The sequence below is a fragment of the Phoxinus phoxinus genome (assembly GCF_949152265.1).
Source record: "Phoxinus phoxinus genome assembly, chromosome: 6".
Classification (NCBI taxonomy): Eukaryota; Metazoa; Chordata; class Actinopteri; order Cypriniformes; family Leuciscidae; genus Phoxinus; species Phoxinus phoxinus.
The window spans coordinates 38,443,725-38,469,226 of record NC_136881.1 but is presented as its reverse complement, the minus strand read 5'-3'; the positions used below and the strand labels follow the sequence as shown (position 1 = coordinate 38,469,226).

General features: G+C 36.7%; 2 protein-coding genes across 4 annotated transcripts; one reads left to right on the top strand and one right to left on the bottom strand.

Moving 5' to 3' along the window:
- The first annotated feature begins 796 nt into the window (after positions 1–796).
- On the top strand, positions 797–11,125 carry smim28 (small integral membrane protein 28). Of its 3 annotated transcripts, none has more exons than XM_079616494.1 (3): positions 797–1,002; positions 6,600–6,729; positions 8,980–11,125. In XM_079616494.1, the coding sequence occupies exons 1-3, from the start codon at positions 851–853 to the stop codon at positions 9,400–9,402; spliced, it is 705 nt and encodes a 234-aa protein (XP_079472620.1). In that variant the 5' UTR covers positions 797–850; the 3' UTR covers positions 9,403–11,125. The 3 variants fall into 3 exon arrangements, with proteins under 3 accessions (XP_079472620.1, XP_079472621.1, XP_079472622.1); XM_079616495.1 differs by having other exon boundaries at positions 6,547–6,729; XM_079616496.1 differs by having other exon boundaries at positions 961–1,002; positions 6,267–6,729.
- Positions 11,126–14,068: 2,943 nt separating this feature from the next.
- LOC307000700 (uncharacterized protein) lies at positions 14,069–17,120 on the bottom strand. The gene is made up of 5 exons (XM_079616483.1): positions 16,845–17,120; positions 15,823–16,122; positions 14,832–14,892; positions 14,477–14,524; positions 14,069–14,298 (listed from the first exon to the last, which is right to left on the bottom strand). The coding sequence occupies exons 1-5, from the start codon at positions 17,002–17,004 to the stop codon at positions 14,229–14,231; spliced, it is 639 nt and encodes a 212-aa protein (XP_079472609.1). The 5' UTR covers positions 17,005–17,120; the 3' UTR covers positions 14,069–14,228.
- Between the last annotated feature and the right edge of the window lie 8,382 nt (positions 17,121–25,502).

The following is a 25,502-nucleotide window of genomic DNA, read 5'->3' as shown; positions in this document are numbered from 1 at the left end:
CTTATTCATCCATTCATTTTCCTTATATCGCTCGTATCAGTAATTTTAAGCAGTCCTGGAAACCTGGATATATACCACGAAATAAACGATAAAGCAAAATATACACCGGCTGATAAAAATTATCATCCTCATTAATTAAATAAATAACTTGTCCTGTCACTTGCCAGGTGTGATGCAGGGGAACTTTGTTTTTATTTGCAGGTTTTTAAACTATGCAGTGTAGCTTTTGAAAGTTTTCCTCACCACATCAAGACATCCTGTTATGGAGATGAAGTCTTGAATGTATTCAGCGTTTTAAATAAGGTATTTTCACCAAATATCATGAGTTAGAATTGATTTGCTAATAAAGTGATGTGATAAAATGTCAACCCTGTTGTCTGTGTTCTGTATTTTGCTGAATGTATTTAAGTTTTTAATAAAAAATATATATTTTGGGACAGTGAGAAATACAATTGCTACAACAATTTAAAATATTTAATTGGACCAACACAGTTTGGTAAACAAAATTGTTCCATTGGTCCAACAGATTATTTCAGATTGAGCCCATGTTAGACTGTTGCCACAATTGATCAAATTAAATTCACAGAAATTCAATTAGACCAATTGAAAAATTTAGATTTGACCAAAATTTTCACAATGTAAAAGAACCCTTTTGATTCTTCATGGGACCATAGATGCCAATAAATAGGCTAATCTTTATTTTTAAGAGTTTATGTGATAAAAAGATGAGTTTTAAATGTTCTTCATTTTTGTTTTTTGTCAGGGCTTGCTTCTGCTGTTGTGTCAGGACTCAGGAGCAGAAAGAATCAACACGATGCTGTTTCATTCACAGAGACTTGCAGTGCACTAAATGCAGTGTTTTTCTCAAGGGAAACTCTACGTTATCGTCCCAGCTCCCTCACAACTAGGCAACCAGCATCCCAAATGTGTCCTCGGATCACCTCCACCCCCACAACACCAGTTGAACCAATCTGTGGCCTATCAAGAATCTACATTAAAACGGTAATGGAAATAAGATTTATACCTTTGCTGAATGTTTTCCGGTCTTTATCCCTTTCTTTCACATATTCCTTCCCCTGCTCACAATCATTCTGGAATAATGGCAAAAATTGTTCTGGAAGCTCTCACAACTACACACACACACACACACACACACACACACACACTGAAATCCTGTGGCATGTCGTGTGAGATGTCCTGCACGGCTCAGACGGTCACCCAACTCTGACTGACACGTGAGAGTAAAATTACAGCTGTTCGGCTCCATGCGCCTTAGTTTTAAATCCCAAACACACACACATACACACACTCACGCTCACAAAGGTCTAGTAGAAGTGTTGTCTCTGACCTCTGTGAATTTCGACAGTCTAAGTTGAAAAAAACCTCGAGTACCTTATTGCTTTTATAAAACGGTTACCACACCAAACAACTATTAAAGCCGAAAAATATGTATCTATGCAACTTTCATGAAGTAAAATCAATAAAAGCCTTCCTTCCGCTGGAAAAAATAGTCCCTGACCGTAAACAGCAACAGACGTTACATTCGCCAATAGATGGCGGCAAAGACTGTGTTTATGAGCGAGTCAGTCAGTAGAGAAGACTTTTACATTGAAAGGACTCAAACTTGTGATCACGGAGAAGGAAGACGACACTGACAGATGACTATGGCCACGGGAAAACCCCTTAACTGTTAAAAGGACAAGATATCGCAGCGGACATTCAAACTGATTTTTTTTATTTATGAATATTTAGGACTGGCCTGAAGAAAAATGCTATATCTACTGTCAATGCAGGTACACTCGCTTCAACGAACAATATCGATGAGATTAAACATGTATTTAAGTTGCTAAGAGCGGTTGCTAGGGGTGTTGTGTAGTGATACATAGAACCGTTGGGTGAAGCGGTCATAGCCGTGTTTTATCGTGAATAAAACACAGCTATTGACCAATCAGAATCAAGGATGGGAACTAACCGTTGTATATATATTAGTGCTGTCAATCGTTAAAAAAATTAACTAGATCAATAAAAAAAAAATTATTTGATTAATTGCAATTAAAAACAACAACAATTAAATATATTTTATAATATAAGAGTTTCACAGTTAATCTTCAAATTAATGTAGAAACAACATAAAGACATTATATTTTAAATACTTGTTTAATGGCATCTTTTTATGAATGAAGGCCAGCATCACTGATACTGATACAGCTACTGATGTCTCAATGAAAAGGACCCCCCCCCCCCCCATTTTAAACATTAATTATCGCCATTCAAAATTAGTGTATTGAAAGCTATCAGTTTTTTTTAACATTTATTAGGCTTCAAAAAATATATTACAACTTTTAATTTAAGTGAACTTAAAACAATCCTTTCATAAATTAACCTAATTTTCCATAAGTATAACTAGGTAAACACACACACACACTCTCAAACACACACACACACACTCACACACACACACACACACACACACACACACACTCTCACACACACTCACACACACACTCTCACACACACACAAATGTTGCTGAGACAGATGTCCATAACAGCTGTTTTGTGAATGTTTATCCTGATTGAAAGAGAGAAAATAAAGCTCTACTAAATTTTAATTAACAGAAAGAAATGACATGAAATAAAGCAAATAGAAGGAGATCTGATCACTTTAGATTGCCACAAATACAGATCAAATACTTTTTAACTGTAGCATTAAAGAATCTGATAAAAAGATAAAATTATATATTAGTAATTAGTAATTAAATGCTAATTTAATGCAATAATTATTTTGACAAACTATTAAAATTATCATAAGTCACTTCTCTATCCAGTTATTTTATTTTTGTACATATTATTTATATATTTTTTTTGCATATGTGTGTGCTTGCTTTAAATTTACATTTGTTATTATTTTGATAATTTATTCTAACTCACTCACACAGACTTTATTTATATATATATAAATATATATATATATTCATATTTTTATACTATTATTTTTTGTTTTGATGATTAATTATGTGAATACTGACAGAGAATGTATTTTCAAGATTATAATTGGGAACAGCTTGAAACACGGAGGGACAAAGATATTTATATTATTGTAAATCTTCAATAAAAGTGGTTGCGTAACGGAACTTATGGAAATAACGCCGCGAGAGTGAAAACACAAATGAAGACTTTATATTACGGCTTAAAAACTGAAACAAAGGCATCCTTGACCTGACCCCGACGGATTCGACTTTGATATTTGACGAATAAACTAGTTGTGGAATATCATGTTAACTTTTCACTGACAGCAGAAAATTAAAGTGGTGTCAGTTCAGGAGATTCTCCGAATCCTTTTATTACCAGATTGGGAATGTAGTTTAGGAGATGATCTCTGAGCCTGACTCTGGGCTAGACCTGGTCTCTGCTAAAGTGAGGAGGAGAGCGGTCGCTGACCCCATTTTGTGTCTGACTGGGCAAAGCCTCATGCCATGTGTGTGTGATTAAGTTTGTGTGAAGGGCTAACGTGACGGGTTGGCATTAGCGTTAATATAAGGCTGGCTGTCACATGACATTATTTTAGGTTAGCTATTGTAGTGTTTTAATTTCGCATTCCAATTAGTTTTCATTTTGTTAGATTAGGTTAGAGTTTAGTTTTATATTTTCGGTTCATTTTTATATATATACATATTTTTTTATGTTTTTCTAGTTTGAGTTAGTTTTAGATTTTCAGCATATTTTTACTTATTTATATATATTAGATAATCTATTTATTATTTATATTATATTTTTTTGCTAATATTTATATATTATTAATTTGTATTTTTCTATTTTGAGTTTTGGATTTTCAGCATATGTTTTATATAATAATTAAAATATGATATATTTTACTAATATTCTTGTTTTTAGTATAAGCCTACATAATTTGTAGTCATTTTGTTGTTTTTGTAATTTCAGTTTAGCTTTATATTTTCAGGATATTTTTATTTATTATTTTAGATTAGATTTGTTTTATATTATGTTTTTTTTTAAATAAAAAATATTTTTATTTAGTAGTCAAATGTTTTTCTAGTTTGAGTTTAGTTTTAGATTTTCAGTATATTTTGTACTTTTTTATAAATTAGATATTTTTTTTTACTAATAATCTTTTAGTAGATTTACTTTTACTTATTTTTTATATATTAGATTTTTTTTCTACTTTCCGTTTAGTTTTATATTTTCAGTATATTTTTACATATTTTATACAATACAATATAACAATTATTTACTAGACATTTTATATATTATTTATTTATAGATTTCGATTTTTTCATTTTATATTTTTGATTTGTAGTCAAATTAATTTGTGGTCAATTTTATTTTATTTCTGTGGTCATTTCAGGAACATTAAAATATATTTTAGCTCAGGCTTATAGTTTTATTTGATTTGATTTTTGAGCAATAGTGTGTGTTCGTATAAATGAATGTGTGGTTCACGCTCTGCTGTCATCATCCCTCTGGTTTGTTTTGTCTGGTCATGTGATTAAAGTGTCTCGATAATAAACCTCTTTTTGCATGATTGCTTTATCCACGGCTTCACGGGACGTCCGGCAAACTCTCATTAATGGTCAGTGAATTTTCTTTGGAAAACCTTCACGTGTGTGTCACAGATTTCGACTGAATTGCTCAGAAATGTCCATATCTCTAATTAAAAACATGGCCTCTGCTTAACCTGAGACGCTCAATCCCAGCCGTCCCCTACAAACCCAGATGTTAGGATTGTTCTGCTGCTGAAATTCATCCGAAAAAACAGTTTGCACTCATATAAAGCAACCAAATTTTGTGTTTCAAAAGAAAAAATCATGCAGACAAATGTGCTTCTGGTTAAAAAGTAGGTCAGATAAGATAGTGTCCAATTGCACATTTTCACGTTTTGAACTTTCTAACATTACAATATTGGGGACATAATAGGTCAGTGACTACTAGAGATTAAATTTCAAATCATTTTAATGCCAATATAGTAAAAAACAAACTCTGGTGTTCACGTGAAATCAGAATCCATGTTTATTTTGTTGTTTTGGAGCAGGATCACAGACATTAATAAAGCAAATGTACTGACAGCGATCTACGGCATATCAGTAATGAGCTTTAGTCCTAATGAGACTATATATCGCGGTGATGAGTTTTATCTCTTACTGACTCTAGCTCAGCTCATTTCACACTGCGGGTTTCACATATACTGTATCATATTTGATATGCAAATGTATTTGCATATTTAATACATAAATATTACATTCAAATTCAAATGAAAACTTTGCTGAAAAGCCTTCTGTCATCTGAACACACATTCTGTCATCTTATTACTGTAATAGTTTATACGTTTTATTTTAAAGACCTTTTAGTATCATTAGTAAAATGTCCATCTTTAAGTTGTGTCTTTTTGCTGTGAAATCTTTAATCACTTCTATAAATAACTTTAATTTTGTTGATCACTTCCTGGTCTGAAGCAACTGATTATCAATCACTTATTTTTTTATTATCAAATATGATCTATCAAGCTTTTAAAGTAACATTTATTTGTTCATCTCTCAATCATCATTGTATTGCAATTACATTATATATTTACCCCCACGATTACAACTAGAGCTTTATATCATAAAACTAAGCATTTAATTATCATATTAAAAAGACATATTATTGGGAGATATACAGTGACAAATTATATTTATATATAATATACATGTATATATATATATAATAACTATACTGTTACAATTTTCTTTACATTTTCTTTTAAAGCTGCTTTTGAAATGATGTGTATTGTGAAAAGTGCTATACAACTAAATGTGAATTTAATTTAATTTAATAAAGATCTCATTGATTTACATTACAAACTCTCAGAATTTCATCTTGGACATATAAAAATCAGCAAATTGCATATTTTTCATATTCCTTGAGTGTGATCTCTATATTCACTATAGGACATAAAAGCCTGATTAATCAAATATGATACAAAACATAACACACATTTATTCCGGTATGTTTTGCCTAAGGCTCAATAAACTGCTACATTTAAAACAATGTTTTACATTATTTGCTATATCAGGCCTTGCAGGGTTAAGTTCCTCCAAAGCAAAAAGTATATCTTATGGCAACAGCTGCCTCTTCTGAACCATTCCTAGATGTTCATGTTAACATGCATCTCTCCCTCTCTCTCTCTCACACACACACACACACACACTTCATCGCACGCGCCTGCTCTGAATGCAAAGACGATGCTCCGCCCATTTCTGCTGCCCCTGCAGCTCTGAAACTTGTTTGATTGACAGCTCTCTGCTGTTTATTAAATATAGGCCAGCTGCGCACAGCCCAAATCTCTGAATGATTGCCTTTCGGGTGTTCTTTCGCCCCGCGCCATTGGCTGACCGCTGGCCTGATTTCCACTGATCTGCATGTGCGAGCATGTGAGACAGTACTTAACACACACAAACTCCATCACACACACACACACACGCACACACACACACACACACTCAGAGTTCAGACGGACACAAGATGCAGCTGTTATCCCGCTGCGCTCTTTAGACAGCTGCTGGTCTGTCTCTCTCATCCGCTGAGCTCGCGCTCTCCATCATCAGCCGAAGCTCTTCTGTCAGCGGCAGAATGCGACGATTGTTGGACAGCAGCTGGATAAAGTTTGGACCAGCTGGAAGAGATGACTGGGTTTCGGGGTCTCCTTCACCGCCTACTGTGGAACAACGGCTACAGGTACGTGAGCAATCCCATTAGAGAAGTAGCCGACAGATTAGACACAGACACAGGAACGGTCTTTGAGACACAGAAAAACTCAAAACTATAATACACTCTTAAAAACAAAAGGTTCTAGATAGTGGGAAAAGGTTATTTAGATTATTACAATTTTCTCCACACTAAGAAATATGGTTCTTTTAAATGGATAGTTCAAACAAAAATCATTTTCTCACCCTAAAGTTGTTCAAACCTGTAAACATTTCTTTGTTCTGCTGAACACAAAGGAAAATATTTTGAAGAATGTTTGTAACCAACAAGTTGTGGGACACCCATTGACTTCCATTACTTATATATATATATATAAAAAATACTATGGAAGTCAAAGCACAACAGATTTTTTTGGGTGAACTATCCCTTTAAGAACTGTTCACTGAAAGCTTCTTTGCACGGGAACCAAAAAATGGTTCTTCTGTGACATCGCTGCAAAACCCCCAATTTTGATCTTTTATTTTTAAGAAAGTAGGAGCGAAAAATAATGAAAGCTAAATTGAGAGGACAAATTGAAAATAATAATTTTCAAAATTATAACTCAATACTTTCAGTTTTTGATCTTCATAGGGGGTTATTTGAGGCGAGACAGTGGTCTTGGCATCAACGAAGGGGTTTAAAGCACCAAAACATCTAATCTGGCTGAAAAGCAGCATTATGTTATTAGCGTTGGAAAAATGCTGGGAGAAGGAACAGATTTTGGGATGCAGTCCAGTCCAGTTATGTTGGACACACTGGTTCTGGATTAGAAAAGCAAGTTACCCTTGTGTTTTTGGGAGCTGCTTACAGATTTGGTCAGGAGATGCAAACTTTTATTGAAAGAATTAGAGAAGTTACTGGATCCATTCGTAGATATCTTCTTATCTGGATGACTTTCCAAGACCACTTTTCACTGTAGTCTTGATATGGCTCTGTTAAGACTTAAAACGCTCTGATTATGCATTATAGCTTCTTCAAATCATTGTTTTTCTTGGTTCTACCACCAGTGGATATATATATATATATATTTATATTTTATAATTTTTTTGGAACTAGAGAATTAAATGTTTGGTTTGGAATTATACAAGTTTATTATATGAAATTTGTGAAAAGATCAGTCTTCACTTTCATCATATCTTTTCTCCCAGCCTGGTCTTATCTGGTTTTAGAGGGTTATGGACACTTTCCAGCTGGTCAGGCTTTGAAACCAGCTGTCTATCCAGTAAAGAAAAGTAAATACAAACCCAATCTAACGGAAAAATTTAACTTCTATACGAGGTGGCGATTTCATATGAAGTTTGATTTGTACTTAAGCGTATGGTTTAAAAGGATAGTTCACCCAAAAATGAAAATTCAGTCATTATTTACTTACCATCATGTCGTTCCAAACCCGTAAGACTTTCGTTCATCTTCGGAACACAAATAAAGATTTTTTTGGTGAAATCTGAGAGATTTCTGTCCTTTCATTGACAGGCTACGCAACTTCCACTTTGATCAAAAGGATTTGTTCGTCGTATAGACCCTTTTACAGCCCACGTGATCAAATAGTTGCGCGCGCATTTTGGCAACGGAAGTGGTGTTGTTTCCCACTGGCTCTAACGCGTTAGCAACTCCAAAAGTTTATCAAAACGGTTTCCCAGCATCAAAATGTCTGGTTGTTGCGTTTACGGTTGCACTAATCGATATTCCACCAAGGGACTTAAGTTTTATAGGATTCCGACAGGATCACGGCCGTTTCAGAAGAACCGGCAGCGCCTGTGGCTGCTGGCGATTAAACGTGTTGATTGGAGCGAGGACATAATAAAAAATGCTTGCGTCTGCAGCGCCCACTTGACGCGCTGCTGATTCTCATCATACTTCCGTTGCCAATATGCGCGCGCATACGTTGCTACGTCATCATTGTGTACAAACAGTAAAAGGGTCTATAAAGAGTCTCTTCAGAAAATTTGGACTAAACCTCTCAATTCATATGGATTAGTTTTACGATTTCTTTATGAACTTTTTGAAGTGTCAAAGTGGTAGTTGCGTAGCCTGTCAATGGAGGGACAGAAATCTCTCAGATTTCAATAAAAATATCTTCAGCTGTGCTTCGAAGATGAACGAAAGTCTTACAGGTTTGGAACGACATGATGGTAAGTAAATGTCCGAATTTAAATTTTTTGGGTGAACTAAGTTTTTTTTTAGGATTATCCAGGCCTTAAAATGCAAATGTTCCAAATCATGTCCTTTATGCCCCTTTAGGGTTACCACTGGAATGAGCTTTCGACGGAAAACAACGGGAAATCGGAGCTTATCCTGTACGTCGTTCTCCCGCTTGTCACTCTCACCGTGTTCGGCATCGCGTTTGTCCTTCTTTACCGAAGATTCAGACAGAACAAGCTCGGACTGAGCAACATCATCGCACTGGACCTGCAGGACCCGGAGCGCAACGCCGAGATCCTGTCGTCGCTCACCGGGAACGCGGAGCGGCTAAACAGCACGAGCTCGGACATGTCTGACGGCGTCTTCCTCATGGTCTACCTCCCGCCGCCCTACGAGGACACGCTGACGAAGATCACGCGCGCCGCCAGCGTCAGCAGCGGCAAAGACGTCGAGTCCATCAAGATCGAGGACCTCGAGGCCAAACTGTGTCCGGATCTCAAGGCGAGAGGGGAGTTTGTCTGAGAGGAGTCCGTTGGAGAGACACCGGGGCTAGTTGTCACACACACGGATGATGATGTCACAAGGGCTGTTTATCTCAGTGTTACACACATGCTTATTTTCTCCAGAACTGGTTGTCTGTTGAACAACGCTGAAAAACGTTTAAGGAGTGGTTGAATATGATTTCACTTTTCTAACTTTAGTTAGTGTGTAATGTTGCTGTTTGAACATAAACAACATCTGCAAAGTTACAACGCTCAAATTTCACAGCAAAGGGAGATATTTGCTTTTAAAGAAATTGCTTTTTAAGGACTACAACAAACGGTGCGTTTTTGCTCACCTTCAAAAAGTGACAATTTTAACATGCTTTACATAAATATCTGAGGGGTATTTTGAGCTAAAACTTCACACACACACACTCTGCGGACATTATTATTATTATACCACCCCTGAGTTAACATACGTTTTTCACAGACTGTCATGATGCGTTTTAATGATCATCAGCATCTTAAATCCTGCAGTTTTTTTTATATATTAATTTTTTAAGACATGTATATTTATTACACTTTACTTTTTATTATGTTACCTATGCATCAAATCACAAAAAACTAGTTAACGCTGCTGTGAGCGTGACAGTAAAACAGTAAAACCTTTCTGACTGCCGTTATCAATGTCTTTATTTTACCCTTCTTTTTTTAAGTTGTGAAAACTCTATTGTGAAGTTTTTCTTTTGCTATTTGAGCAAAAATATGTGACCCTGGATCACAAAACCAGTCACATGTCGCACGGGTATATTTGTGGCAATAGCCAACAATACATTGTATGGGTCAAAATTATTAATTTTTTTTTATGCCAAAAATCATGAGGATATTAAGTAAAGATCATGATCCATGAAGATATTTAGTAAAATTCCTACCGTAAATATATAAAACATGTATTTTTGTGAGTGAATGCTGCACAATCGTGAACATAAATGCACAACTTTAAAGGAGATTTTCTCAATGTTTTGATTTTTTTGCATCCTCAGATTCCAGATTTTCAAATAATTGTATCTCGACAAACCATATATCAATGGAAAGCTTATTTATGCAGCTTTCAGATTATGTATAAATCTAAATTTTTTAAAAAATTGACCCATGTGACTGGTTTTGTCGTCCAGGGTCACATCTATTTAATGTAGTCTCTCTTTCACCGCTATAGAAGTTTACCCAACCATGACATGACTTCCGCTTCTGAGAAACACGGAAATGTGAAAATGGTCTATTTTCTAAAAAATATACCTCAAGTGAGAAATATTCACTCGAGTAAAAATGTGACAATTAGCCCCGGTCCTCCTTTAAAGTGAAGACCTCATCTAAACTGAATTTGGCAGGGTCTTTTATACAACAATGTACCATACATAGAATAAAAAGATATCTCGATATTCATATTAGTTTTGAATTTAAACAATGTATTATACATTGTCATGAGAGTAAATCTTTGTGCTTGTACAGTATTCACAGATGTAGGCTATGTGTTATCAGGAAGTAATCACCATGTGTTTTACTTTGAAATGCTGCCTAGTTAGACACACGTTATGTTGTAGCGCAGTTAGTAGAGATCAGTCATGTTACTTTTTTATATCTGCCTGACTGCATCAGTCCTCGTTTGTATTCAGGCATAAATCACAGTCCTGACAGGTTTTGCATTATCATCATCAGTCATGTAGTCTTCTAAAGTATTTCTAATAAAGACCACATTAAAGACCACTAAGTGTCACTTTTTTTTATCACATATTTTCTGTCTACAATACACAGGAAAAATGACTAAAGGTCCTCTTTTAATAGTTCACTCAACAACATTTGTTGAAAAAGTTTTATATATTAGTATGTGTATTTGGATGATATTCTGACCAGAGCTGAAAACCAGTTTGAAACCATCCTGTTTAAAATGTATTCATTCACTCAAAAAAAAATATTTTGGCCTCTTGTTAAATTTAATTAATTAAAATAAGCAAAAGTAACACGATTGTTTAATATTTTGTCACAACTTAATTTAATTGTGTTCAATCAACCTAATATTTTTAAAATGGAAGTTTACTTAATTCATTTGTGTGAAAACTACATTAATCATTTTTGTTGACATCTAACTGGGCAGTGGATCTGTAGTTCCCAGCATGCTTTGCAAGGGACTGCATACATTTAGGCATTAACGTGTTATTTTATGTGTTTTTCAGTAAATGGAAAGATGCTGTTTATTTATTTATTTATTTATTTATTTGGATCCCCATTAGCTTCCACAATGTGGTTGCTAGTCTTCCTGGGGCCCATAAAAGTGCTAAAACGTATGTACAGTTAAAATACACAAATATAACATGCATAAATATAACAGACATATAACATAACCACATGTATACATTTATCCACATATACACATTCACACACATACAGCATTTGAAAGAGTCAGTACCTATAACAGTCACTAATTAACTGGTGTAATACTATTAATTGAAATCTGTTTTAGAGTCTTCTTAAAATTACATATGTTAGATATTTGTCTTGTTCTTAAGTCCAATTTATTCCAAGCAGATGACGATCTAACTAATACTGTTCTTTTCATACAATTGGACCTTGCAGATGGAACCACTAACACACCTGAGGTCACCTGACGCGTAACATGTCCGTGACAATAGCCACTAAAAACCAATTTGTCCACAAAAGATTTTGGATTGTTTTTAAATAGAGCATTGTGCATATAACAGAGAAGACTTATATTAAGTTTGTCCTCCACCTTTATCCAGCCCAAACAGGTATGCATTTTATCCACACTAGAGCGAAAAGAGCAACCAAGGGCTACTCTTGCGGCTCTGTTCTGAACGATTTGTAATTTTTTTAGATGTCCCTGCAGCACTGGACCAAATTACTGGACAGTACCCCAGATGTGACAGAACTAAAGACTGGACAACTGTTTTCATAACTAATGGTGGACAATATACTGAACATCTCCGGGATAAAGCAATGCCTTTAGCCATTTTAGACACAATATGATTAATCTGATCAGCCCAAGAGAGCTGACTATCCAGCTTCACACCCAAGATTTTAGTCTGACTCACCTGCTCTACCACAGATGTATCAATAATTAGATTTAAGTTGCAAGGCTTGCCAAGCATACGTTTAGTACCAAAGACTATACATTTAGTTTTAGATATATTGAGAGCTAATTTATTAAGTTTCACCCAATTTGTAATGGCATTAAGTTCATTCTGCAAAGTGCAACTTATGTCAGTTATTGTAGGTGATGCATAAAACATTGTAGCATCATCTGCATAAAGTACAACATCTGCTCTTGAAACAGCATGTGACAGATCATTAACAAACACAGAAAACAACAATGGGCCCAAACAGCTGCCCTGGGGAATACCACATGACAACTGTTTACAATCAGAAAAGCTCCCATTGAAAAATACCCGCTGACTTCTACCAGAGAGATAACTGCATATCAAGGACACAGACTGATGTGAAAACCCATAGCACTTAAGCTTAGACAGTAAAATGTCATGGTCAATAACATCAAAAGCTGCTGTGAAATCCAGCATCACAACACCCACAAGCTTTTTGTCATCCATAAAAGTTAACCACTGGTCTACCATTTGTACCAATGCAGTGTTAGTGGAGTGTCCTGGCTTATAAGCATGCTGTGAATTGGAGAGCAAATTATTTGATACAAAGTACTGCATCATTTGATTAAAAAGTAACTTTTCAAATATTTTGCTCAATATAGGTTTGGTTAGTTGGTTGCAATGTTGGTTATTGTTAGTGTTTAATGTTCAGTTATGTTAATGGTTTTGAATTTTCCATTATGCAGAAGAGTGGCGACTGTGTTTAGGGTGTGGGCACTCAGTGTACACTTTAATTGCATTAAACCACACTTGCAGACCTGCACAAGTAATATTTAATATTACTAAGTAAAAAGTGGTTATAATTCAATGGTTCGATCCACTATTAATACTATTCTAGACTAATAACATCTAGAAGTGATTGTAGAGACAAATTAGCTTAAATTATAATGTTGGTGATTTTATTTTAGGCAGAACAAAAACTAACCCGACTAAACTTTATCTAGCAGGATTGACTAAATGAATTTAAGTTCATACAACAAGATTACAACAAATCATTTCAAACAAATTCGATTTTGTTGGAAAAATGTAATTCAATTTCGTGGAAAAGTTTTCCTTAATTTAATTAAGTTCGTTCAACAGCTCATTTTTTTGAGTGTTCTTTGAAGTGAAGGCTGGATTTGTCCATATTAATAATAGATATCTGACACAACTAATGGTGTTGATATATGCTGACATGCCTTCTGTGATGAATGCGGAACAGATTATTATAAAATATTTGTATATTTTTGTGTTTTATTATCCCAGTACTACTCAAAAATCAAGGGTGCTATTTATTTAATAAAAACAAGCACGCCATCTAGTGGATGTTCTATGTACTTATTAATAAATTGCCCACTAAATACTTAACAGGAAGGGGGGAAAAATAACATGTAACTTACTCATCTTAACCACTGATTAGAAAATTAGAGAACCACCAATCCATAATTTCACTAAACCAACCATCAACCTACACACCTTCTCAAAAGCCTTGTGTTTTACATCTGATTTGAATTGTCCACAATGTAAATGAATTAAATTCACGAGCACAACACTGCGTTTCAAAAGGATTTAATGACTACAGAATAAAAAAAAAACACAAGATGTGCTAGGATTTAATGTCTAAAGCTAAGTTAATAAATGCGCAAGAATTGTAAAAGTAAAAGCAGGGGACATCAATGTTCAAGGTTCAGATCAAGAGGTCTAAACCGCAGGATTATGGACAGTCAGCGAAGTATGTAGAGGCCTTTGCATTGACACACTCTGGCTGGTAGATCAACGAGATCCTGTCAAAGAAAAGCATTAAACATTAAAGACTGAATGTGTTTTAGAAAATAAATTATCCACACAGAGACCGCTATATCAGTTTCTAACAAACACACTAAATGCATTTATGTTTTCCATTAATTGCTGTATTGAGTTGGTTGTTGTATATTAAACGTGTTTTAGGCTTCATTCACTTACATGTTACGGATGTGTTTAGCAGTTTTGGGGTCAGGAATCACTCCAGTCCTGTGATAGTGAGATGAACACATGACACTTGCACTCGCCTGCCTTATAGGGATTCACTACTAATAGCGTTTATATGTGGAATAAATGTTGACACTAGGCCTGCAGTCTGCAAAATTAACAATAATTCAAACGTCTACAAACACATTTCAGGAATAATGTATGTCTTTTTGTATTGTAGCTCAGATAATTCAAGCGTAGCCTACTAGGCTACCGTACACTATAAATTAAGATGTAGTGTGAAAATAGCTTTATACGATAATAGCATGTTCTGATATTTATGTGTACTATTAAAATACATTTTACTCACATTTTATTTATAAGGACCTGGACACAGGCCAAGTCATCACTGATGTTATCATCAAGCAACTCTGAAAAATAAAAAAGAAATAATTTTAGAGCGTGCACACACACACACACACACACACACACACACACACACACACACACACACACACACACGTAGAGTATATTCTGCTCATCAAGACTGCATTTAGTTAATCAAAAATACAGTAAAAACAGTAATATTGTGAAATATTAAATGCCTATTTCTATTGTAATATATTTGAACATTTTCAGCATCACATTTTCTCCAGTCTTCAGTGTCACGTGATCTTTCTAATATGCTGGTTTGCTGCTCAAGAAACATTGCTGATTATTATCAGTGTTGTGAACAGTTGTGCTGCTTCATATTTTTGTGGAAACTGCACGATTCTACATAAATTGTGAATTACATTTTTATTTATTTGTTTCAAACTGAGATCACAATTCTCCTGATTCTGAAAAGAGAAAGTAAACAAAATAAGATGTAATTTACTAGAGGTTCTGGTTAAAAGTTAATTGCTGCAGTCTATTTAAAATGTTTAATTAATCAGAATAAATTATTTAAGAAAATAGGGTTGAATGAATAACTCAATGACTCACTCAAATACTTCACTTTCTTTATTACTGGATGAATCAGCGTTTTTCTCTTGAATTAATGATTCATTGACAAATATAATTTTTTTAGGGTCACTTGTCGCCACCTACTGGTGTAACGATGTAATCGATACAATCGTTATTTGAAGTGCCAAGTTACTTTCAAAAACTGATTTTCAGTGTTTATATGTGAACCAATCTTCTGTGATTATTTGAATATTTTCGAAAATAAAATTCGTGCTGCTCTAACTCTTTGATGAATAGAAAGTTCAAAAGAACAGCATTTATTTGAAATATAAGCCTTTTTTAACATTATAAATGTCTTTACTGTCACTTTTGATTCATTTACAGCATCCGTGTAGAGTAAGAGTGAGTATACTCACGGTTGCAGGTCAGTCCGCAGAGGTTCAGGGAATGACTTTGGGTGGAGGAGTTGCACACCACATGGTCACTGAGTTGGAACAAGCCGTACAAGGTCCAGACCTCATTTTTGTCCTCGGCACTTTCCAAACTTTCCAAGTGGGGTGGAGGGGTAACTTTACGGGAGGGGCCTTTATTTTTTCCTTGTCTCCTGGCAGACCTGCCCTTACGAGAACCGTGATGTTCACCTGAATTTTGTGGCTCAGTGATCGTCTTAATGGCGCTGGTATTGAAGTTAGAGGTCAGCTGGACATGGCACACGACTGTAAAGAGAGTTTCAGATTAGGTTCACAACAAGAACAATAAAGGATAACGATGACTAGCATTCACACATGTTGTTTTGTTTATTCCAAGCGCGCGCTGCAGTTTTGTCTCCTGCCGCTTCAAATGCTCAACCGTTTAGTGCTTTAATCGTTCTTGAGCTGAAAAAAATTGTCCTTGAAAGTGATTCCAACGATATCGTTCCTCAGTGCCGTTATCGGTATAGCTGTGGTGTGGTGTGGACTTTAAAGGTTCTTAATTGGAATCTATGGTTCCATTAAGAACCTTAGACATCCATGGAATCTTTCCATTCCACAAAAAGTTCTTTATTGTGGAAAAAGGTTAGTTAGATTTTTTAATTGTTCTAAAAAAAAAATATATATATATATATATAAATGGTTCACTGAAAGTTTCTTTGGGGAACCAAAAATGTTTCTGGCATCACTGCGAAACCTCCCTTTTGGCAACTTAATTTTTTATAAACTATATCTTTATCATTATTGTTATAGTTATCATCCTTGGTGTGCATAAGCCTTTATTTGGTAAATTTATTTGGTAATTCTTTTAAGAATATCACCACCACTCTTTTTCATATAAGTGACCAAAAAATCAATATGGTCACCTTCAAACTGTGAAACACTAACTATATTAAAACACACAGAAGCATCAGTGTTCGGTATCTTAAGTCAGATATTAAGCTCTGGATTTAGAGATGGACACTTACTCTGCGCCAGCACGTCGGTCATGTTCGGAGGCAGTGTAAGGCCCGTCTGAAGCTCCTGCTTCAGCCCACATTTATTCAGAATCACGCTGTCACTCAAGCCGACCGCCAGGAATAAAACAGCCACAGCTGCCAACATCTTCATGCCTGGATGGATACTCATGATCTCTCTGTGTTTCTCTTACCGGGAGTATTTGCAAGTAGAGGATGAGCAGACACATGTGTAGATATAGCCCCACATGTTCCCCTGAGATGGTCCGTCTATTACACCTCAAATGCGTCAGTGGCTTGTGTGAAGTAAGAGTTGAAGGGTTGTGTGTCAGTGTGTAGGCGGTTTTATGCCACTTTGTGTTCTGTATGCAGTGTTACGGTTTGGTTTCAGTGCACAGATTCAAGAAGACAATGAAGGTTTTTGTGCAGACGGTAACATCTGAAAACTTTTTTTTATCTCAGAAGGGATCAGATGTCATGTACAGGTTATATGACGCCTCTAGACTACAGCATTAAAAGATCTGGACAGACTGACTGGTACTCAGGACAATGCTGGGAGGAGAACTGAGTTTGTCACGTAGGAAACATAGGCCTACATTAGAGAGGTCTTCATGGGTCCACTTCGATACGTAAACCCGAACAGAATGATGCAAGCAAGATTTTGCTTTGTTCTGGATTTAAAAAAAACCTAGGCTAGTTAGTTGGTTACCAAGCAGGGTGGAAAGTGTGGCAATTTCAGGTCAAATAGGTTGGGATTAAAATTAGAGCACGTTATACACGCGCACGACTGAACATGCGCAGTAAGATCTTCCTGTTAAAGTGTGTTATTCTCACAAACGAAATTCTCAAAATTCAATATAGCCCTAGATTACATGCAATCCTAACTTGGACCTCTCGTGTGTCCGGTATTTGCATACAGATATACAGGCTGCATTTTTTAATTGAATTTATTGTAATTTATTTTTTTTGCATACAGATGATTCTATTTTATTGTAACCTACATTTTGTAGAAGTTTTAGTGCACACTTATTTATGAATCAAGAATTCTGCATGAACGCAGATTTTACTGACAAATAAGCTACACGTGAATCAATGCACTATGAGACACACCCTGCTCATGTTGTGGAGATATGGGTTTTTGTTTCATTTTATTGTTATCAATTGTGAAAGTTGTATACTTTTATAGAAAAAGGCAAATGTTTTGATTTTGCTTTGCATTTATTGAAATGGAATTAAACATGAAACAACCCATTTATACATTCAGAAGATTTGAACAAACTGTATTATGTCAGAGAAGAACCCACACCAAACGAAAAAGGTTTGCTAACATTAAGTTGATGTCAGAGAAAAAAATACAATACAATGTATGACATGAGCCCTTTAACCATTCATAAATTACTATTTGTTCATTTTATTTTCCTGAAGCTTGAGGTGGAGGTTGCATTGGGAGTTGAACTGGAGGTTGCGGTGGGGCTTGAGGTGAAGGTTGCAATAGAGTTCTCGGAAGAGGTTGCTGTGGGCGTTGAACTGGAGGTTGCATTGGGAGTTGAACTGGAGGTTGCATTGGGAGTTGAACTGGAGGTTGCATTGGGAGTTGAACTGGAGGTTGCATTGGGAGTTGAACTGGAGGTTGCATTGGGGCTTGAGGTGGAGGTTGCATTGGGGCTTGAGGTGGAGGTTGCATTGGGAGTTGAACTGGAGGTTGCATTGGGAGTTGAACTGGAGGTTGCATTGGGGCTTGAGGTGGAGGTTGCATTGGGAGTTGAACTGGAGGTTGCATTGGGAGTTGAACTGGAGGTTGCATTGGGGCTTGAGGTGGAGGTTGCATTGGGAGTTGAAATGGAGGTTGCATTGGGAGTTGAACTGGAGGTTGCAGTGGGGCTTGAGGTGGAGGTTGCAGTGGGGGTTTCGGTGGAGGTTGCAGTGGGGGTTTCGGTGGAGGTTGCAGTGGGGGTTTCGGTGGAGGTTGTGGTTTTGGTCCAGGTTGGCTTTGAGGTGGATATTGTGGTGGATTTTGAGGTTGGCTTTGTTCTGGTGAAGAAATTAGGTCGTTTGAATGGTTGCTTTAGGGATGGACCAGGGGCCTGGTGGGCCTCACACATACTGAACACCAACAGAACCAGAGGCAACACCACCAATATTTTCACTGGAAGAACACTCTTCATCTCTGATGATCTGGAGATCAAACACACTTTATTCGGTGAACTGCTTTTACATTCCAGATGAAATTAGGATGTCAAATTACTGTGTATATCTCTTGAAATAAAACCAAGAACAAATCACCATTTTAAGTGTATGCTGAGCCTGACAAATCAATGTGTGAAATTAGAAAATAAAAGATAACATAATCATGCAAACAAGCAAATAATTTTTATGTACATTTAATTTAACATTTTTACTTTATTTTATTATAAAAATGTCCATTAGAAATAAATGAATACCGGTACATTTTACAAATAACCACCAAAACTCCATCGAGCTGAATACAATTTAAAAAAAAATCAATAGTATAATTATATTGTATTTCTTACCAGACGTTCTGTAGTTGGAAATACAGATGAATGAGAGTCTTTATGTTCCTCAGTCTTCACTGTCAGACTTATATATGTGAGAGTCGCCTCCACCTGCAGCTGCACCTGTGCTTTTGGTTCATCCCAACATTATTGATATTTTATCTGTGTTTTGTTTTTAAACATGAATCAACTAGAGTTTTAATTAGGGCCCAAGCCTTGAAAAGGCGAAGGCCCTATTGTTTTTCTTCGGATTATTATTAGGGCCCAAGCCTTGAAAAGGCGAAGGCCCTATTGTTTTTCTAAGGATTATTATTCTTCTTCTTATTATTATTAGGGCCCAAGCCTTGAAAAGGCGAAGGCCCTATTGTTTTTCTTCGGATTATTATTTATTATTATTTATTATTATTATTATTATTATTTTACTACCTTTTGGGCACTTTTGGGGGCCTTAACGTGCTCAAAAACTCTTGAAACTTTGCACAAATGTCAGAACCTGCGGCCATTAGAGCCGGACTGAAGCTGGGACCCGGGCGTGGCAGGGGGGCTCGCCAGCGCCCCCTGGAATGGGATTCAAAAACATGTCCATATATCAAACACGCTTGCATGAAATAATATGAAACTCGGTACACATATAGATCTCATCGGGCCGAACAACTTTCGTGCTCTAAGTTTTACGCCAGTCCAACAGGAAGTCGGCTATTATGGGTTGTATGGAAACGCATGTTCTGGCATTTGAAACACTTCTCCTAGAGAATTCATCGGATGACCACGAAACTCGGTGTGCATGAAGCCAAGACATGGAGGATGATAAATTGCGAGGGGATTTTTGATATCTCGAACGGTTTGGCTGTGGCGAGGAAACAAATTTATGGCGAATATTGGAAACAGGAAGTGTGTTATAACATCCTCATACATTAATTGATCTTGATGAAACTTCAGCAGTGTGTTTGTTGTATGAGGCCGATCACATGGATGTGACTATTGTGAGTCAAAGTTATAGCGCCACCAACTGGCAGCAGGAAGTGTGTCACTTTCAAGATACTTTTGACCCAAGAGGGGGGGTTAGTTTTACCTACAGTCACAAAAATCTATATATGAATTCTTCTCCTTGAGCCGGACAACTTTCTAATTTACAGTCATTAGCTCAGACCAACAGAATAGGGCTATTTAATAAAAATCAAGTCATACATAGGGCTATACTGCCCTCTAGTGATGTATGACAGTCAATGCCAGCATGTAAGGTCTAAATGAGATCAAAATAGTTCAGACATAAATATATATTTATTAGGGTGACTGTGTGAGGATATTTTCCCACCGGTTAATCGACGTGTGACACCGGCGGGAGCTTTTAAATCGCTAACTTAAAAGCGAAAGTAAGTACTGGACGTCCAGTAGGAATGAACTAAAACACACTCTGTTCTGCTCGTTCCTCGCCGTGAACGCGTTATTGCTTGAATTGCGAGTTCAATAGCCTATTATTCTTAATGGAAAACAATAAAACAGTACAATGACAGATTCGCTTAAATAGTCGTTTTTACACAAAATATTCCGTCATCATCTTTTCAGTCAGCTCTTCACCCATGATGATTAATGAAATTGGACTGATCTTTGCTGCGACTCTCGTTCAACTCACGTTTTATTAAGCGGACACGTTCAGGTTTTAATAGGTTAGTGCCCGTTCTCTAACTAAACTAAATTATTTTAACACACACACACACACACACACACACACACACACACACGTGCATTGCAATCTCAAATCGACGGTGGAGCGCGATATATTTAAATCTGTATATTGTAGCCTAATATCTGTACCTAGTCACACCCCTACTCTTATTAAATGTATGCTTCATATTTCATTTTTAATTTCTAAATTTGATCAATAAATTAAATTATTTAGAATAATAAGACACTATAGGGACACCCTGTGGCTGATCAAATTTAATATTTTAAACTGAAAAATAACAATGGATTAAATAATGTTATGAGATTGTTTTAAATATAAGTTAATTAACAATCGTTGGAAAGAATGATAGGCTATACTTTTGAACATAACACTAAACCTCCTTTAAGTGTCGCAAGGCGACCGTCTTAATGAGCGAGTCATTGATTCATTCGTTCAAACGAGTCGTTTGAACGACTGAGTCATTAATGAATGAGACAGTTGTCTATTGATTGATAATTGAATCTTTGAGTCAAGCGATTCTTTCAAAAAGCGGAATCATTCACTAATGAAAAAACACTGTGAGATGCGCGATGGTTCTGCTGTGATCTTTGTTGAACTATTTTCGCTGCTGAAACAGAACAAAAACAGGAACATTGCATCTAAAGTGTAATTGACTCATTTTATGCATTTATTGAACTGTTGTATGAAATCAATGTCAATTTTTCAATTGTGATGGTGGTATTCATGAAAAGAGGACTCGTCGTGTGAGGTTGCTTAACTGTATCATGTTAGAAAATATGAAAACGCCCCATTTTTTAATTGTTCACTGGGATTATTTTGTGAGTGCTTCGCAACATTGTTACCGTGAGTAATGTATTTATAATGCACTATCGATAGCAGCTTACAATAAATGTTATAATCAGGATTTTGTTTCTTTTTTCCCCATGTTCTAATCAGGTTGGGCAAGTAAAATTATCTTTGTCTCAACCATGCGCTTTTTAGTTTCATGATTTGGCTCTATAGTTCGGGGTGGATTGCTTGAATTGTGAGTTCAATAGCCTATTGTTCTTACAGTAAATGAAATCGGACTCCTGCTGCTGATCTTTGCTGCTTAAAATAAACAGATTACTGCTCTGTTTGAGGACAAGAAATTAAAACCAATGCAATATGATGAATGTCCAAAAGATGGCACCGACAGACTGTTTTTAAATGAGGTTGGATAATTTTTTTTTGCTTTTAAACTGTGTGTGTGTGTGTGTGTGTGTGTGTGTGTGTGTGTGTGTGTGTGTGTGTGTGAGAGAGAGATTTTGGTTGGGTGACAGTTGTAGGTTACAGTTTGACAAGAGTTTATAGTTTAACAAAACACATACCGGTATATATATATATGTATATATACATTTTTTTTTCTTATATGTGCCCTCGATGCGCACTTTTGCAGAACCCACACTGATGCAAGCTCTAAAGCAGACTTCTTCTCGACAGTCAAAGCGGAGTTACGTTATTGCCCGTCGTGCACAGGAACCCGAAAGGCACCGGGGTGGCGGCTTTTTTATATATATATATATATATATATATATATATATATATATATATATATATATATATATATATATATAAATATAGCTGCAAGCAGCGATGTAGGGCCCAAGCCGGTGGCAGCGCCAGCCCGGTGCCTATTGTATTTCTTACCAGACGTTCTGTAGTTGGAAATACAGATGAATGAGAGTCTTTATGTTCCTCAGTCTTCACTGTCAGACTTATATATGTGAGAGTCGCCTCCACCTGCAGCTGCACCTGTGCTTTTGGTTCATCCCAACATTATTGATATTTTATCTGTGTTTTGTTTTTAAACATGAATCAACTAGAGTTTTAATTAGGGCCCAAGCCTTGAAAAGGCGAAGGCCCTATTGTTTTTCTTCGGATTATTATTAGGGCCCAAGCCTTGAAAAGGCGAAGGCCCTATTGTTTTTCTAAGGATTATTATTCTTCTTCTTATTATTATTATTATTATTATTATTATTTTACTACCTTTTGGGCACTTTTGGGGGCCTTAACGTGCTCAAAAACTCTTGAAACTTTGCACAAATGTCAGAACCCGCGGCCATTAGAGCCGCGCTGAAGCTGGGACCCGGGCGTGGCAGGGGGGCTCGGCAGCGCCCCCTGGAATGGGATTCAAAAACATGTCCATATATCAAACACGCTTGCATGGAATAATATGAAACTCGGTACACTTATAGATCTCATCGGGCCGAACAACTTTCGTGCTCTAAGTTTTACACCAGTCCAACAGGAAGTCGGCTATTATGGGCTGTATGGAAACGCATGTTCTGGCATTTGAAACACTTCTCCCAGAGAATTCATCCGATGACCACGAAACTCGGTGTGCATGAAGTCAAGACATGGAGGATGCTAAATTGCGGACGGATTTTTGATATCTCGAACGGTTTGGCCGTGGCGAGGAAACGAATTTATGATTAAAAAAGGATGCATAAAGTGTGTTATAACTTAGTTATAGTTTTACCTACAGTTACAAAACTCAGCGTGTATATTGATATTATCAAGCCGAACAACTTTCTAATTTACAGTCATTAGCTCCGACCAACAGAAAGTCAGATATTGTGGTTTGAATGTGAATTGTGTCTCTCTCTGTCTCTCTGCTATTCTGTGTGTGTGTGTCTGTCTGTGTGGGGTGGGGAGGGGAGGGGGGGAATCTGTGTATGTGTGTGTGTGTGAGTGTGTTTGAGGAGGGGGGCTAGTTTAGTTTAACCCTTTCTCTGCTGTGTGCAAAATCTCGGGCACTTTTTAGGCCCTTAACGTGCTCGAAAACTCTTGAAATTTTGCACACAGGTCAGAACCCATCAGGGCCGGGCTGAAGCTGGTACCCGGGCGTGGCAGGGGGGCTCGACAGCGCCCCCTGGAATGGGATTCAAACACTTGTCCGTATATCAAACATGCTTGCATGTAATAATATGAAACTCGGTACACATTTAGATCTCATCGGGCCGAACAACTTTCGTGCTCTAAGTTTTACGCCAGCCCAACAGGAAGACGGCTATTGTGGGTGGTATGAAAACGCATGCCCCTGGAATTTGAAACACTCTTTCTAGAAAATTCATCCAATCGCAACCAAACTCGGTCAGCATGACGTCAAGACATTGAGGATACTAAATTGCTGAGGGATTTTTGATATCTCGAACAGTTTGGCCGTGGCGAGGAAACAAAATTATGGCGAGAAAAGAGAAACACGATGTGTTATATTGTCTTCATACATTAATTTATCTTGATGAAACTTCAGTTGCGTGTTTGTTGTAAGAGAGCGATCACATGGATGTAACTAATGTGAGTCAAAGTTATAGCGCCACCAACTGGCAGCAGGAAGTGTGTTACTTTTGACAAAAGTGGGGGGGTTAGTTTTACCTACAGTCACAAAACTTGGTATGTATATTGTGCACATCGAGCCGGACAACTTTCTGGTTTACAGTCATTAGCACCGACCAACAGGAAGTCAGATATTTTGGTTTGAATGTGGTTTTGTCTCTCTCTGCCTCTCTCTGACAGAGTTCCCCCAGCCATTCTGTGTGTGTGTGTGTGTGTGTGTGCGTGTGTGTGTGTGTGTGTGTGTGTGTGTGTGTGTGTGTATGTGTGTGTGTCTGTGTGGGGAGGGGAGGGAGGGCACACACACACACATAGACAGCCCCCCCTGTGTGTGTCTGTGTGGGGAGGGGAGGGAGGGCACACACACAGACAGCCCCCCTGTCTGTGTGTGTGGGGAGGGGAGCAGAAAGACTATGAACAATTGTGCCATCTAGTGTTTTATACTATGTATAAATGTGTTTTTTATTTTAAACAAGTGTTTTAAAGTACACTAATTTCAATTAATGATATGCTGCATTTTTATGTATATTTAAACATTATCAAAGTTAGGATGTCATTTTTTTAGTTTCAAAACTTATCTGTCTCTGTCTCCCTTTGGCTGTCATTACCCTCCCCTCACTCCCACAGTCTCACTTATTTCTTTCTGTATCAAATAATATTACCATAAACAAAAAGTTTGAGTTTCTTTTTCAATCAATGTATTATGTGTAACTTAAAAATAAGCAGATTAAACAGATATGTTTGAGGGCAAGACATGAAAACGATGAAATATAATATAGTATTAGTAAAAGAGTGCAGTATAGGGTTGGATGAATCAGATAAATAACATATTTTGTTAAAAAAACATTTGGTTAAATAAAATCGAGTGAGGGCTATATTGCCCTCTCGACAGTCAAAGCGGGTTACGTTATTGCCCGTCGTGCACAGGAACCCGAAAGGCAACGGGGTGGCGGCTTTATATATATATATATATATATATATATATATATATATATATATATATGTATATATATATATATATAAATAAATATAGCTGCAAGCAGCGATGGAGGGCCCAAGCCGGGGGCAGCGCCAGCCAGGTGCCTTTAGTGTAACTAAAGGCACCAGGGTGGCGGT

Bases quoted from the DNA above. Each gene is read 5' to 3' on its own strand.
- smim28 (XM_079616494.1), top strand. From the start codon at position 851: ATGCAGTGTTTTTCTCAAGGGAAACTCTACGTTATCGTCCCAGCTCCC. The intron at 1,003-6,599 runs GTAATGGAAATA...CTCCATCATCAG, and splicing joins CAAGAATCTACATTAAAACG to CCGAAGCTCTTCTGTCAGCG. The intron at 6,730-8,979 runs GTACGTGAGCAA...ATGCCCCTTTAG, and splicing joins CTGTGGAACAACGGCTACAG to GGTTACCACTGGAATGAGCT.
- LOC307000700 (XM_079616483.1), bottom strand. From the start codon at position 17,004: ATGAGTATCCATCCAGGCATGAAGATGTTGGCAGCTGTGGCTGTTTTA. The intron at 16,123-16,844 runs GTAAGTGTCCAT...CTCTCTTTACAG, and splicing joins GACCGACGTGCTGGCGCAGA to TCGTGTGCCATGTCCAGCTG. The intron at 14,299-14,476 runs GTAAGTGAATGA...TTTCTTTGACAG, and splicing joins GCTAAACACATCCGTAACAT to GATCTCGTTGATCTACCAGC.